This window comes from Apis cerana, linkage group LG6 (assembly GCF_029169275.1).
Source record: "Apis cerana isolate GH-2021 linkage group LG6, AcerK_1.0, whole genome shotgun sequence".
NCBI lineage: Eukaryota > Metazoa > Arthropoda > Insecta > Hymenoptera > Apidae > Apis > Apis cerana.
In genome coordinates this window covers 16,375,056-16,391,168 of record NC_083857.1, presented here as the reverse complement: position 1 = coordinate 16,391,168, position 16,113 = coordinate 16,375,056, and the positions used below count along the sequence as shown (strand labels likewise).

General features: G+C 19.7%; 3 protein-coding genes across 5 annotated transcripts; 2 read left to right on the top strand and 1 right to left on the bottom strand.

The window, feature by feature from the left end:
• The first annotated feature begins 505 nt into the window (after positions 1-505).
• Positions 506-14,025, top strand: LOC107999123 (coiled-coil domain-containing protein 39). 3 transcript variants are annotated; one of them, XM_062076821.1, is made up of 13 exons: positions 506-1,079; positions 5,723-5,832; positions 9,399-9,535; positions 9,803-10,228; positions 10,323-10,544; positions 11,193-11,384; positions 11,461-11,676; positions 11,768-12,151; positions 12,228-12,482; positions 12,569-13,051; positions 13,141-13,353; positions 13,415-13,703; positions 13,803-14,025. In XM_062076821.1, the coding sequence occupies exons 3-13, from the start codon at positions 9,431-9,433 to the stop codon at positions 13,895-13,897; spliced, it is 2,880 nt and encodes a 959-aa protein (XP_061932805.1). In that variant the 5' UTR covers positions 506-1,079; positions 5,723-5,832; positions 9,399-9,430; the 3' UTR covers positions 13,898-14,025. The 3 variants fall into 3 exon arrangements, with proteins under 3 accessions (XP_061932805.1, XP_061932804.1, XP_061932806.1); XM_062076820.1 differs by lacking the exon at positions 5,723-5,832; XM_062076822.1 differs by lacking the exon at positions 506-1,079 and having other exon boundaries at positions 5,059-5,832.
• Positions 6,190-9,809, bottom strand: LOC107999140 (putative peptidyl-prolyl cis-trans isomerase dodo). Its single transcript, XM_017058808.3, has 4 exons — positions 9,573-9,809; positions 8,875-9,036; positions 8,137-8,349; positions 6,190-8,037 (listed from the first exon to the last, which is right to left on the bottom strand). Exons 2-4 carry the CDS (start codon positions 8,927-8,929, stop codon positions 7,817-7,819), a joined length of 489 nt encoding a protein of 162 aa, XP_016914297.1. The 5' UTR covers positions 8,930-9,036; positions 9,573-9,809; the 3' UTR covers positions 6,190-7,816.
• On the top strand, positions 13,858-15,999 carry LOC107999110 (S-formylglutathione hydrolase). The gene is made up of 5 exons (XM_017058778.3): positions 13,858-14,279; positions 14,554-14,624; positions 14,692-15,069; positions 15,464-15,689; positions 15,750-15,999. Exons 2-5 carry the CDS (start codon positions 14,554-14,556, stop codon positions 15,930-15,932), a joined length of 858 nt encoding a protein of 285 aa, XP_016914267.1. The 5' UTR covers positions 13,858-14,279; the 3' UTR covers positions 15,933-15,999.
• Positions 16,000-16,113: the final 114 nt, after the last annotated feature.

The following is a 16,113-nucleotide window of genomic DNA, read 5'->3' as shown; positions in this document are numbered from 1 at the left end:
CAAAGAAAAAATATTGAATTATCGGTTTTCTTTTCTTTTTATTAAAAAAATGAATTATTTTACAATATTATTTATATACATTATTATTACATATACTTCATTAAAAATTTAAAAAAATTTTGTTTTTAAATTTTTGATCTCACAAAATCATATGATATGAAAAACTATATCTCATTAGATTTAATTTAAAATCAAATATTTTCATTGTTTAGAATAAATACAAAAAAAAATTATTATTAATTCTAAAAAAATTATATGAATTCATATATCTCAAATGATTATCGAGATTTATATTACATCTATTTTATTAAAATTGTCAATTTTATATAGTATAAATATATATATATATTTTTATAAAGTATATTAAATCAAATCACATATTTTTACTAATTATAAAATAAAAATTCTCTTTCCAATTAAATTTTTAGATCGTTTTTAAGAATCGAATTCGAAATTTGTTTTCTTTTCAAATCACTTTGATAAAAAATCAATGGAATATCGATACAAGAAAGTCTTGTACTCACCGCTATTATTGCTGGTCCAGCAATCGTGTAGAGTGTGATGTTCTAGATGATCGTTTGATCGATGGCTGTGGAGCGGAGTTGCGCGACGCGTCTTATCGTGTTATGTTGCAAAGAGTTAAAAGGCACTGGTCATAAAGGCAACGAGCGTCTGATAGTACGGTCTGTGTTACTACTGTAAGAGCGCGGTTGCGATATTTATGTAGAGAAGCGTTTCGGCGCACGCGTCGTTTACCCCGCGCTCTCGACTGTTGCGATTCCCCTCTTCTAGCTTGAAAGTGATTATCCGATGTGATCGTAGGTCCACTGGATCGTTACATGCCGGAAAATTCTTGTCTGCCTCTGTTACCATGGTACTTGTCAGTTACGAACCATCGACCGAAATTATTCGCGATTCTTTTTCAATGACGTAACTTGAACTTGTCCAAGGTTAAAATAAATCATCACTGATTATCGTGTGGAAGTTTTAACAAACAATTTTTCCAATCCTACTAGATGAATTTTCAAAACGGAGCAACTTCAAGAAATAACCAGATATCGATAAATATCGATAAATAGGTAACTAGTGCAAAATATATTTTTCCCTATTAAATGAAAATAAGATTAATGAAAAAATTTTTCTTTTTTATCAGCTGTTGACAAATAATATTCATAATGAATTTAAATTATTGTACAATCAAATATATCGTTATGATAATACCAATCAAAATTTTTATTTAATATTAACTTATTTTATTTTTATTACTCTCTATAGATACGAGATTATTTATTTTATGTAACTAGAACAATTTATTCCATATTTTTTTGCTATTATTACTACATTTGTATAAGTTATCTGATCAATTTTCATATGATTACATAAGATTATATAAATTTTCCAATATCATTATATTTAATAGCGAAAAACAGATATTTTTTTTTCATTATTAAATAGATATCTTCAAAATAAATTTACCTTCTTTAGTGCAATATGTTTTATCAATATAAAAAAGTAGAAAAAATAAATAATGACATAAATGATAAAATTATACTTTGAAAATATGTTCTAGTAATTTTAATGGAGCTAAAACAATATATTGCATTTTCGCAATTACCGAACAATTATCGAACAGTAAAAATAAAAAAGTATTATTCTAATAATAAAAAATATTTATTTTAATAACGAAATATAAAATAAACTTTTTTTATTTAAAAAAATTTCATAAGATATATAAATTAATAATAAAATTATTCAAATAATAAAAATTAAGTTTAATTTAAATATATGAATATAAATTATTTAAATATAAACTATTTTTTTTACAAATATTTAAAATATTTATACAAATTTTAAATCAATTATTTCATATATATATAATAATTTTAAAATAATATATAATATATAATAATTAAATAATTATTTAAAATAATTATTTAATTATTTAAGTAAATAAAATTTTTTACTGGAATTATATTTTTAATTGTTAAAATAATATGTATTTACTAAGAAATTAATTAATAATGAAGATATTAATTATAAATCATACATTCAAGTTTAAAAAATGATTAAAAGAAATCTTACAAATATAATTGGCAATAAATTAATAGTTAAAAAATATATATAAACTTTTTAAAATCATTTGCGAAAATGCAAATTATTCTCATGTAATTACAAATAAATTAAAAGTGTTTCAATAAGAAATATTTAAAATAAAACTATTTTCTTGTTTTTTTTTAAATTTTTATCACTTTTTATCACTATTATCACTATTAATTTTAAAATTACTCATGTTTCTCATTTCTCACGAAAATTGACGCTTAAATAAATTACGCTTAAATTTCTATCACATATTCTAGCAAAATTAAAATGATACGATGTTCTAAAGTTTCGTTTATTTAAATAATCACTATAAATGATGCTGATCGTATAATAATTTATATATATTTATGTATATATGAAACAAAATCATATTATTTTATAAACAAATGAAAAACATCAGACATAAAAATATTATCGATTAAAAATAGATAATTGTTTATAAATACATTCATGTATCTTTCATCGTATCATCAATAAATAATTAAAAAATTACGCAACCATAACAAAGTCCTATCTGTATAATTTAATTCTAAATCTTTAGATAAGTGTTATTACTGTTTGTTTATTTTATAAAAAATGTAGATAACAAACGTGAATCATACTCGATAAAGTATAGTTTAATGTCAATTCTACTGTGGATAAATTACAAGTAAAGTAGCTCAAAAGAAATATTTAATATGTATTAAGAAAAATATAGATTATTTAAATTCTGATAATACAATTATCTAACAATGAATCACTAAATTTAACAATTCGTAGCATCATAGCTAATCTTTTTTATATATATTTAGATTACAATAGAATAATTTTATTAATTATTAAAAAGATAAAAGATCATAAAAATGATATATTTTAAAATGAAAAAAATATGAATATAAATCAATTTCGCATTCTTTAATGGAAATATGTATATGTATTTTACTTGTATTATTATATATAATTGTTATATACATATTATATTATTGAATTAAAAAAATCCATAGAATTCGTTTCCGTTTCACGTAAGTACTTCACAATATTTTGATATCAATTTAAAAAAAAATATTTTTTTTCCTATTCTATTATAAATTAAAAATACATGCAATAAAAATCGATAAAAATTGGTTCTACAAAAGTTAGAATTTTATTTTTTATACATGTTTCAATATAGAATTAGCAATAAAGAATAAAATTCGAAAATTAATGAAATTTTGAATGTAAGAATTCAAATGCAAATGCATATAAATTTATTATTATTATATTATTTTACTAATTTACTAATTTGAATTCTCAAAAAAATATATTAACTATTAGAATATTAATTAAAATAATAATACATTCGTTTTTTTTTAAATCGATTCTTATAGTTGTATTATTTGAATATAAAATATAAATATAAATATTAATATGAGTGAATGAAATAATATAATTATTAAATGTTAATTTATTTTTTTATATTTGGATTATAAACTTTAGTTCATTTATCCATATTGAATTCTAAATCATTTCTGAATTTCTAATTGTGAAAATGTTTAGAAGAATGTGATTTTTTAAAAATAATACATTCAAAAATAAATTGTTTAATATTTCGTTTAAATTTTATTCTTATATTAGTACTTATATATATCATTATTTATATTTTTTTATTTTTCTATAGATCATAATCCAAGACAACAACATTTACGTAAAATGAAATTGCATTTTTTGTTGGATTAAAAATCAATAGAAAAATTTTATTTTAAATATATATTAAAAATTGAAAAATTTTTGAGTTAACAAGTTCTTCTATTCATATTATTATTATATTATTATTATATTATTTCATATTATTATTATATTTTTATTAAAAAAAAATGAAGAAATTTAATGCTGTAAAAAATTTTGTTTCTTCAAAAATAAAAAATAAAATTTTTTTTTATATATTTATCAATTCACATGAAATTTAAAATTAAATTTAAAATCAAAATTTAAAAAAATTTTTTTTTCTATTAAATTATTTTTAATTATCATTCAGAAATAATTTAACATATTTATTATTATAAAAATATAATGAATTATAATGAAAAATAAAATTCAATAGATTTTATTATCTTTATTATTAACAGTAGGAACACATTATTGTCATAAAAAATTTCTGTACAAAAGTTTATAAACAATTACTAAAGCTTAAAACGAAGCAAAATAATTTTCTATCGAGAGTTGCCTTAATAAAATTAATTGGCATAGAATAATGAATTCATTTAAGTCAAAAAAACTTTACTTATACGTAATGATAAAAATAAAAAATAAAATAAATAATTAAAATGAGAACTATTTAATAATACTTTCAAAAAGATTATCATAATTAATATATATAAAATGATATATAAATTATCTTATAAAAAAATATGAAATATTTTTTACGAGAAAAGAATTAAAATGATACTTATGTTTTTTATCTAATAAAAAATTATAAATTGTATAATTATACAATATAAATTATATATATTATTATTAGTCTCAATTGATTAAAATTGTTTCAATCATGATTATCTTCATTTTGTCAAATTTACTCAATAATGTTTAATGTTGTTTTTTTTATTTATTTTTATTCACTAAAATGAAATTAAACAAATTAAATAATATCATTTTTATATAATAATTTATATAAATAAAAACATATTAAAAAATAATCTTATTAAATAATGATATTAAAATATTATAGAATTCAATTTTACATATAATTAATAATTTAAATGACTTATGTAAATAATTTCTAAAATTTATATTTTTTATTGTATTTAATAATAATAGATATATGTACGTATGTACATATCTTAATATACATACATACTCATTATTGGTACAATGTAGCCAATTTCATCTAACAACCAATGATATCCAATTTTATTAATGCTATCCTGACTTATTACATCCTTTCAATTTGCGTCGTTTTTATTACCAACACTATCAAGAATTTTTTGATATTAAATTTATATCTATTTATTAAATTATATAAAGCTATTTATATAAAATAATTATATATATTTTTATATTTAACCATATATATTTTATTTATATTATGGTAAAATTTTATTTAAAAAATCATTTTTATTAATTATTTTTATTAAAACTCATTTCTTTATCATAAACATATAAATATATATATATATATATATATATATATTCACATCCACCCTGATTAACCATTAATTCTTTTGTTTTAGTTATATTCATTACTTTAGAACCAATTAAAATATAAATGCAGGATAGAAGTGTATATTTATGCAGAAATATATTCAGAATTTTTTTGTTTTATATTTATTTTTATACTTATAAGAATAAAACATATGTATTGTATTCATGTAATTTTAACCATGAGATCGTTCGAAAAGTAAACATTGAATTTGAATATTATGATTAATTTGTTTAAATAAATTATCAAATTAGTTAAAAATGAAAGAAAATTAATATTGAATAATTATATTGATTATTAATGATTATTCATTTTAAGAAAATTTAATTCGATAATAAATTTATATCATACATAATATTAATTAATATATAAAATAAAATACATTTAAAAGAAATAAAAAAAATAAATGTATTTTACACTATCCTTTCTTTACGATGTTCCTAACAAATTAATTTTTTGTTTTACTAGAAGAAAGTGATCTAGAAAAAATATGCATAATACAGGACTATCACCTTTAAGTTGACCTACTGAACCGCGATAATCGTTTATATTTAAAGCGTGTACAACGTTGTAGATATGTAAGTAACGTCCTCTACATTATTGTGCCAATCATATTCTGACCCCTTGGTACCTAGTGAATATATATTCCTACTTGTGATTATATAATGATTTAAAACTAGTTTCATGTGGGGTTCCCAACTAAAAGGGAAGTGATTGAATAACGGATTTCCTTTGGTTATATTGAACATTAAAACATTATATATAAATAATAGATAACATATTATAGACACAATAAATTAACAATTTGACATTAAATTTGTTTGTCACATTAAACGTGACTATAATCATAATTATCATAACTTTTTTTTTTATTATGAAAAAAAAAAGAATGATTTCAATTATTCATTTTAGGATGCAAATGAATAACTACACTGTAATGTTTATTATATATATTTGCTTTTCGCAATTTCTTTTTTAAATACATTTATTAATATAATGCATTTATCATGACTATTAGTTTTGAGAAAATAGTATTTTATCCATAAGTAACGACCCTAATAAAAACAGTGTACAAATACACATATTCATATAATAATTCTATATAAAAAAAACTTAATTCCATATATTAATTAATATTATTTAAATGTGCTAAATTGTTAATTAGATAAATGCATTGCATTATGTATTATTAGAATTAATCTTAATTTGTAATATATGTAATCTTCTATAAGAAACAAAATATTTCACACATACATATTTTACATATACATATAGATTAAACTAAATATATAAACTAAATAGTAAGAAATAATTATTATAATAAAACATATGTCTAATATAATAAATAGGATGTATTTTCCTTTTTAATATTTAATATTTATAGTTTTTAGAAATATAGCAAATTTTTAGTATGAATAAAAGACTAGAAAACTTGAGTGCTGCAAACAGTAATAATCTCTAAACAAGTTTCTTTTATATATCGTTTAAATTAAAATATTAAAATACAGTAGTATGTATAATGTATTTTTTTACCAAAATTTATTATTAATTGATTTTAAATAATCATATACTTTATAATGACACGTTTATAACATTTAACAAAATCTAGAAATATTTATATTTCTATTTTGTTTAGAGTTTAAAGAAAATAGTTTAAAATAAAAATTGAAGTATACATCAAAAATTAAATTATTCTACGATGATTACGTATTTTTATGAAAAAGAAAAATAAAAATATACTTGAACTAAACTGTATATAAATGTCTTCTGAGTCATAAAAAGTAGTATATCCATTTATAAAATAAGCTGCAATAATGTTAAAATTAAAATATGAATATTTATCTGTGCTTGAGCAAAAACTTTGTAATTATACATATTTATATTTTATTTATGTTAAATTCATCTTAGTTGAATTGATTATTTTACTTGAAATTTATTTAACAATTTAATTGAAAATTCAATTTTTTACTGTAATACAAAAGATTGTAATATAATTTATACTTATTTGTTAACAAATATCCAGAGTTGTTTCAATTAATGCATTGGATTGATATAAGAAACAAATGCTAAATTAGAATAAATTAGAAAAGGAAAAGATTAGAAATTTAAATATTTGTTTTTTATAAAACACTTTATATTTTACAATAAAAACCAATAAAAACGATTAATCTAATGTATCTAACATTTAAGGAATGTAAAACTAATAAATTAGAATAGGAAATATTCTTAAAGGTATACATAAAGTTTATCTTCTTTATCTTGTATCATTTTTAAAAATTTTGTTTTCATTGCAGATGCATATGATATATCATTAAATTAAAATTTTGTAATATACTACTTCGGCTAAAATTGCTGGAAGACATAAATATAATTGGACATTGAATTATGAAAAGAATATACAATTTATATCTTGCCCTTAAAAAATTATTCATCAAAAAAATAAACATATGTGATTCTGAATACAATTATGAAAATTTCCTACCTTTGTGAACATATTTTATTAGCAAAAATGAGAGAAGTTTTTTTTAAAGTATCTAATATTTTATATGAGATTAGTATATTTTATGCTGTTCGCTGAATGATATGAATACCACTATCTGTATGAACTGGTGAAGATAATTCACCAACTTTGAGAGCAAATGCTGCTTGTTCAAAAGGTTTTTGCATTGCACCTCGACTAAATGGTCCCAAGTCTCCACCTCGTTTAGCTGAACTACAATCACTATATTTTGAAGCAAGTTCTGCAAATGTTGCTTTTCCTGACACAATTTGTTCTCTGTAAGCTTTATAAAATTATAAAAATATATAAAAAAAAATTATAATTATATAATGGTATATATTAATATAATAAAATTAAAAAAAATGAATCATTAATATCTTACATTTGATAAGTTCAAGAGCTTCTTCTTTTGATCTTGTGATATTTTCTTCTCGCCAAGAAGATGGTCGTCTAGAACCTGAATGTTTTACTAATAAATGGGAACATTGAACTTCTTCTGGACCATCTCCCTTATTATTTCCAGATGGATCAGCTGGTTTATCTGGCCTATCCCATTGACTTTCCTTAGTATAAATATTTAAATAATAATGTTGTCCTAATAATAAAAGTATATTAATCAATAATACATTATAGATTTTTTTAATATAATATAGTATATATATTACAAATTAAGATATATCAATTTATATTATTACCTTTATAATTAAATATTTTATAAAAAATATTATTAAATAAATTATTATATTTATTTTTACAAAAAATAAAAATAATGATATTTTCTTAAATCATAAAATTATTTAAAATTTTGACATCGTAAAATTATACATTTTTTTCAACACATTTAGCGCTATATTAGTTTAATGAATGATTAATATTATAAAAGTAAAAAAACAATATATGTATTTATTAAATTTCCATAATTTTTTATTAACTATATTAATAATAACAAAATTTAACAAGCGTAATATTAGTTAGCCGGAAAAATGCCGGCCGAACATCCCCTATTAAACCGATACAAAAAAATATCGTAACTTAGACAAGAAAATATTAATAAAATAAATAATTAATTGTGTAAAAGTATTTTTATACAAGTTGACGAATACTAAAAAGATTGACGTACCAGTAGATCTGCTTAAACGTTTTTCCCAACCCGCTGGTAGTTCTTCGTCCGCCATTGTTATCCAATATTTTTTACTTATCTCACGTCAAACACAGCAAACACGTTTTCACTATATATCTAGTTACACACTAGATTTTGATGCAGTTCATCAATTTAAGTAACCTTATCAATAAAGTTACTATATTACATTTCTCACAATTTTCTCTAAGAACTTGGAATTAATTTATATTATTATTATTATAATTTATATTATATATTATAAAATTTATATTCTTAATTATATTATAAAAATATTTTTATAATATAATATATATTTATTATAATAATTTATAAATTAATAAATATTTTTATAAAACAAATAACAAAATAGAAAGATAGCAAAACTTTTATCATAAATAAATTTGCTATAATTTACGCACTATTATTATCAATATAACATATCATGGTTACCATGACGGCAAATTATAAACGCTTCTTTTATATATTATATCTTTGATGAATGAATGCATCAATTTATCTTTTAGAGACTTATTTAAAAGAAGAATTAAAGTTAAATATGGCCATGAATAATAACATCGATGCAGTTTTAACTGAGTTAGGATGGAATAATGGATTTCGCATACCGGTAGCAAATGAAGAAAACAAACTATTAGAAGAAGAAGTAATACTATAATTTATATAATACTAATTTCACTTACGTTTGCATATATCTAAGTTCTTTTGTTTTACACTTTAGTTTAAGCATGATAAATTTTTGCACAGTAGTAAAAATGATTAAATATTTTTATAAAAATTAAATGTATAATAAAAAATAAAAATAATGGCACTTTTAATAACTTGAAATATTATTTTACTTATTATTTTTAATACATTTATTCCTATTTTATTCAATTTTCCATAATATTAATATATAATTTTTTATCGAAAGATTGAAAAAAAAATGAAGCTAAAAGAAAATTTGAGCATAAAACTTGAATCAACAGAAGAAAGAATTAAAATGATGAAAAAACATATTAACAATTTGACAACAGAACAAAATATGAATCAAAAACTTTTAACTAATCACTCGGCGCAACTTAAAACCGAAGATCATAATTACCGATTAAGCTGTAATACTGAAACAAGTCTTCGCCAAAAAGCGCGAAGTTTTCAAAAAGAATGGAAAGAAGTAAATGAGATAGTATCAAGCATTGAAAAAGAATTAGAAAAAATGACGAAAAAAATAGAAACGTCCAAAAATGTACTAAAATATGATGAAAACAATTTAAAAGAATGGGAGGAAATATTAAAAGAAAATGAAAATAATAATGAATTAATAGAACAATATATGAAAGAAGATTTAAAAGAATATAAGGTAAAAAAGAAATTAATAAATTTTAAATGAAGTTTAATACAATTAAAAATAATTGTGCAATACAATTATAAATTTTCTTTTTTGTAAAAGTTAGGAACTGGAATTAAAAAGACAAAAGCTTAGCAAAGAATTACAAACATATAATGATGCAATGATTAAAACATCTAACGAAGCACAAGAAATGGAAATTATTCTTAATCGAACAACTACATTGTACGATCAAGCATTGACAGAATATCGACAAATGTTTAATCAATGGAAAGAAAGCGTAAACATATTACAGCAAAAAAATGATGATATTAAAAAAATCATTCAAGTACGAAAAAAAAATAAAAAAAATAAATATTTAATTATTTTTCATTTTGTTATAGCGATTATATCAATTAAATATATAAAATGTTTCGAAATTATAGATCAATAAAAAATAATAAAGAATAATGAAAGAAACATTTTTTGTCTGTAATAAGCATGAGTTTGATTCTTTTTTTTTTATTTTAAAAATTAATGAACGTAATAATATTTAATAAATTAATAAACATTTTTTTTTATTTTAAACATTTTCGTAGGAAATAAATAATGTTTTAAATACTATACTACTAAATATTAATTGTCAATATATAATTTAATACTTTTAAATACGAAGATGAAAATGCACAATTTTAATATTAAAATATAATTATCATTTTTTATTTATTAAAACTTTATTAAAATTTTAGAAATATTTGGTTATTGATTCATAGATATCCAATGTTTCTATTCTAAATATTAATATATTAAATGAAATCGAAAATAATTAATATGTAAAAAATATTTCTTTCATTATTCTTTCATTATCATTTTAAAAAAATAATTTACGAAAATAAATATTTATAATTTTAGTATTCATTAAAAAATTCTTGTTCAATTTAATTTTTATTAAATAATATTATAATTATTATAAAATAATAATAAATTATTTTGAAAGGACATTGAAGTATTAAATGATATTTCTCAAGATAAAAAAAAAATACTTCAAGAATCTGAAAAATTTTTAAAAGAACAAATTGCAAATAATAAGCAAATTCAAGATTCAATTACAAAATTAGAAAAAGAATTTGGTTCTATGAAAGAAGAACAAATTAAATTGAAGGAAATTATTAATACATGTGAAAATCAGGTAATAATATAAATAAAAATATTACTAATAAAATTTAATTTAAAGATTTTTTTCTCTAAACTTTTTTCTCTTTTAGTCTCTTATACAAAAAAATATAATGAAAGATTTAACTCAACGTGTGGAACAAGTAAGAACTGATGTAAAACATAAGAAATTGCAAATTCAAACTAAAAATACAAAAATAGATAAAGCAAATGAACAAATAACTGTTTTAACAACAAAATTAGAAGATATTAAAAGTCAAAAATTAAATATTGAAGAAAAATCAAAAGAACTGGAGAATATGATAGAGGTATTTATTATTTATTATTATAAAAAAATAATAATTAATGAATAAAGTAAAATAACATATTAAAATATATAATATATAATGTATAATATAGGAACAAGAAAAAAAAAAAGCTAAAATAATCAAAGAAATAAATCGATTACAAATTATAAATCTACGTGCAATGACTCAAATAAAAGATTTAGAAAACGAAGAAAAAATTTTAAAGATGCAACTTGAAAGGGAATTTAAAAAATGTGATTTATTAGATAAATTATGTATTAAAGACGAACAAATTTTGGAAAATAAAAAAGAAATATGGTATCAAACAGAATTTGAAATTCGAAAATATGAAATGAAATTGAATAGATTAAGAGGTCATGAATATGATAAGTCTAAAAGTGAGAAAAAACAAGAAAAGATAGAAGAGCTTCAAAATAATTTAGATGAAAAAACGAATATATTTAAGCTATTGCAAAAACAAATTACAACTTTAGAAGTATAGATTAAAATTAATTTATTTATTTAAGCTACATTTTATTTAAAATGCACTAAATCTATTTTTTATTATGTAGGATAATATGAGAAAAATATCAAACAATTTAGCAAGTAGTAATAGTGAATTAGAATCCTTAAGAGATAAACGGCAAAATCTTGTTCTCCTTATGAATGTAGGAGAAAAAGAATTAAAAGCTGTTCAAAATCGTTATGAGGAAAAACAAGTAGAAGAAAGTATGTTACGACTTAAAGTATCTCAAATGGAAAAAATGATATTTAATATTGGAAATAATGTTTATGATTTGGAAAAATATAGACTTGAATTAGAAGCAGTAAGTTTTTAATCAATTTTATTATTTATAAGAATAATAAAAATATTGCAATTAAAAATGTTAAATTAAAATATAAAATTATTTAGGCAGTGCGAGAACGAAAAGTAGAAATTACAGTGCAAAAAGAATCTCTAAATATTCAAAAAAGAGTTGCCGACGGTGAATGTTCAGAATTAAGAAACTCTATTGCTGAAAGAAAAATACGAATAAAACAATTACAAGCAAGATATGATAATTCTACTGCATTGTTAGGTACTAATCCTGATGGTACTCCAATGAATACTACACACTTGAAAATTCAAAATGCGCAAGAAAGATATCTTTTACAAGAACAAGGTGACAAATTAGATGAAACAATAAGAAAAACTGAAGAAGAAATACAAGCTATGGAAAATACATTACGTGTGATAAATATTTGCAATGACAAATATAAAGTAACATTAAGTACAAATGAGCAAGACATATCAGAAGTAGAAGAGCATAAAAAATTGGATAAAGAATTACAAGATGCTGAACAAAATTTAAATCAAAAAAAAGAAGAATTACAATCTTTAACTGAAAATATGCAGGTATTTTATAGTATTTAGTTTCATATAATAAAAAAAAATTTTATATAATAAAAAATATATTAAATCTTAAAATAAAATAATTTCTATAGAAAATACAAAATAAGTATGTACAAATTCTTAAAGACATAGAAGAAATTGAAGAATGTAAAGAAAATAAAACTCAATATTTAACTGATTTAAAGCATCAAATTCATGAGCAAAAAGAAAAAATATCTAGAGCTGATAAAAATTTACAAAATGCTAAAAAAAGTATTCATCGACTATATGAAACTACAGGAGACAATAATGTTCTTATACAAGAGGTTCGTAAATTATCTAATAACATATTTTATAAATTTATATTAATTTATTTTCATTTAATAGAAAGAGATAGACCTACGTGAACTTCAAGAACAAAATTCTATTGTTTTACAAGATATTGCAGAATTTACAGTCTCTCATGTAGAAGTTGAATCTTATATTAAAAAATTATTAGCAGCTCAAAATATAGAATTACCTTCTGCAATTTTATTTAGTCAATCTCTATCAAATCATTCCCATAGTCATACAAATTCATCAGAATGTCTACCAAAAAGTACAAATCGTGAAAGTACTTATGAATCATCTAAAGAAAGTATTGGACATGTTATTAATATACAACCAGAGTTTGAAAGTATGTTATAAAAACATATATTTATTATACATATATCATAAAATGTATTGTAATTAATTTATATATAATTTATCATTTGTTTAAATTATTATATTTCAGTTCTACCAATGAGAAACACAATAAGAAATACAAAACAAAAGCAAGTATCTGTAAAAGCTTCTGTGCAAACACAATTAACAAAGAAAACTTTTTAATATAATTTTATAAATATTATATATTAATTTTATTTTATCATGTATATTTGCCAAAAATAGCATACAAATAAGAATTTTAATTGATATTAAAAAAATAAAATCTTAATAAAATTATTTTTAATTGGAATATAAATTTTTTAAAATTATAAAAACCATTTAATATATATATACAGTCATAAGTCTAATTATTTTGAGGTTATATTATTTCCTCTTATTAAAATATATAAACGTAATATAAATTCAATATATATAAACGTGTCAGAAAAAATTATTATCAATTTAGATAATATATAATTGATATTTTTATTATGTCACGAATCTCATAACTATTCAAAGTTCATAAAAAATTACAAATATTCTACGTAATATTTTGCGATACAAAGTGAGTATATTATTTAAAATAACATTTAATTCATATTTTGAACATATTAATAAATTGAAAAATAGTAAAAAAAGATTCGTTAATTTAATATAATTAATATTGTTTATTTTTTTTATCATTAAATATACAAAATTTCAAATATCAAATTATTTAATTTTTTATTAATGATATCTAACCTTCTAATAATGAAAAAAAACAATATTTAAAAAAAGAATATAAGAAATAGTTAAAAAATAAATAATTAATTATTTTTAATATTAGAAAATGTTTTCAGATGCCAGATATTATCGAAGTTTCTAGCAATAAAATTTTTAGCGGATGGCAAAAAGTTTATTTGCATGAGAGGTATTGTAATTTTATTTATTATGTAAAGTAATTTAAATAAGATTACTTAAATAATTTTTTAATATAGCTATGAATTGGGATGTAAAATGAATTTTGGAATTTTCCTTCCACCCCAAGTGGAAGAAGGGCCTCAACCTGTTATTTATTGGTTATCTGGTTTAACATGTACAGAAGCTAATTTTATTCAAAAAGCAGGTGCACAAAAGTATGCTTCTGAACAAGGTGTTATCTTAGTTGTACCTGACACAAGTCCTCGTAATCTTAATATACTTGGAGAAGATAATGATTGGGATTTTGGAACTGGTGCAGGATTTTATATTGATGCAACAAATGAACCATGGAAAAAAAATTATAGAATGTACAGTTATATTACTAAAGAATTACCAGTTTTAATTAATGAAAAATTTCCTGTTTTACCATACAAACAATCCATAATGGGTCATAGGTAATACAAAAGATAATTATTTAATTAAATCATATGATTCATATAAAATTAATTCCATTTATTAATTTTATATGAATTATATATTAATATATAAATTGAATCATTATTATTAAATCATTTCAATAATAAAAACATTTATATTTAATTTTATTTTAAATCTTTTAAAAATTTAATTTATTTAAAAAAATATAAAAAAATGATATTTTTATATAAGTTATATATATTTTAAAAAGATTGGAAAAAATGATTTATTATTCATTCATATCTTTTATATATATATATTTTTTTTAATTTATTCTATTCATAAATCATTTAAAAATTATGATACAATATTATTCAATATAACAACATATAATACAACATAATTTATCTATGTAAATATTTTTATTAATAGTATGGGTGGACATGGAGCCTTAATATGTGCTTTAAAAAATCCTGGTTTATATAAAACTGTATCTGCTTTTGCACCTATAAGTAATCCTGTTTTATGTCCATGGGGAAAAAAAGCCTTTACTGGTTATTTGGGTGGACCAGAAACTAATGTTACATGGAGAGATTGGGATGCTACAGAATTGGTTAAAAAATACAATGGGCCTCCTTTGGATATTTTAATTGATCAGGTATAATAAAAATAAATATGCTGAAAATTTACAACGAATAAATGTAATATATAACTTTAGGGAAAAGAAGATAAGTTTTTAAAAGATGGCCAATTACTGCCAGAAAATTTGTTATCTGCTGCAAAAGATGCTGGATTATCATTAGTTCTTAGATTTCAAGAAGGCTATGATCATAGCTACTTTTTTATATCCACATTCATAGAAGATCATATTAAACATCATGTAAAATATCTTAAATGTTAATATGTACTTATTTTTTAAATGTTTTTGATATTAAAAAGTAAATAAATAATATGAATAATGTAATAAATTTTAATATTTTTATATGATAAAAATAAGCATTTCGATAATAATAATATCAAAATAATTATTAAAATAATTATTTTATTATTTTAAAATAATTTTATTTTTATAATTTTTTTTT

Excerpts from the sequence above, each read along its gene's own strand:
- LOC107999140 (XM_017058808.3), bottom strand. The coding sequence starts at position 8,929 with ATGGCGGACGAAGAACTACCAGCGGGTTGGGAAAAACGTTTAAGCAGA. Across the intron at positions 8,350-8,874 it reads ACGTTTAAGCAGATCTACTG|GACAACATTATTATTTAAAT; the intron begins GTACGTCAATCT and ends TTTTATTATTAG. Across the intron at positions 8,038-8,136 it reads AGCTCTTGAACTTATCAAAT|CTTACAGAGAACAAATTGTG; the intron begins GTAAGATATTAA and ends AATTTTATAAAG.
- LOC107999123 (XM_062076820.1), top strand. The coding sequence starts at position 9,431 with ATGGCCATGAATAATAACATCGATGCAGTTTTAACTGAGTTAGGATGG. Across the intron at positions 13,354-13,414 it reads ATAATGTTCTTATACAAGAG|AAAGAGATAGACCTACGTGA; the intron begins GTTCGTAAATTA and ends TTCATTTAATAG. Across the intron at positions 13,704-13,802 it reads TATACAACCAGAGTTTGAAA|TTCTACCAATGAGAAACACA; the intron begins GTATGTTATAAA and ends ATTATATTTCAG.
- LOC107999110 (XM_017058778.3), top strand. The coding sequence starts at position 14,554 with ATGCCAGATATTATCGAAGTTTCTAGCAATAAAATTTTTAGCGGATGG. Across the intron at positions 14,625-14,691 it reads AAAGTTTATTTGCATGAGAG|CTATGAATTGGGATGTAAAA; the intron begins GTATTGTAATTT and ends TTTTTAATATAG. Across the intron at positions 15,070-15,463 it reads CAATCCATAATGGGTCATAG|TATGGGTGGACATGGAGCCT; the intron begins GTAATACAAAAG and ends TTTTATTAATAG.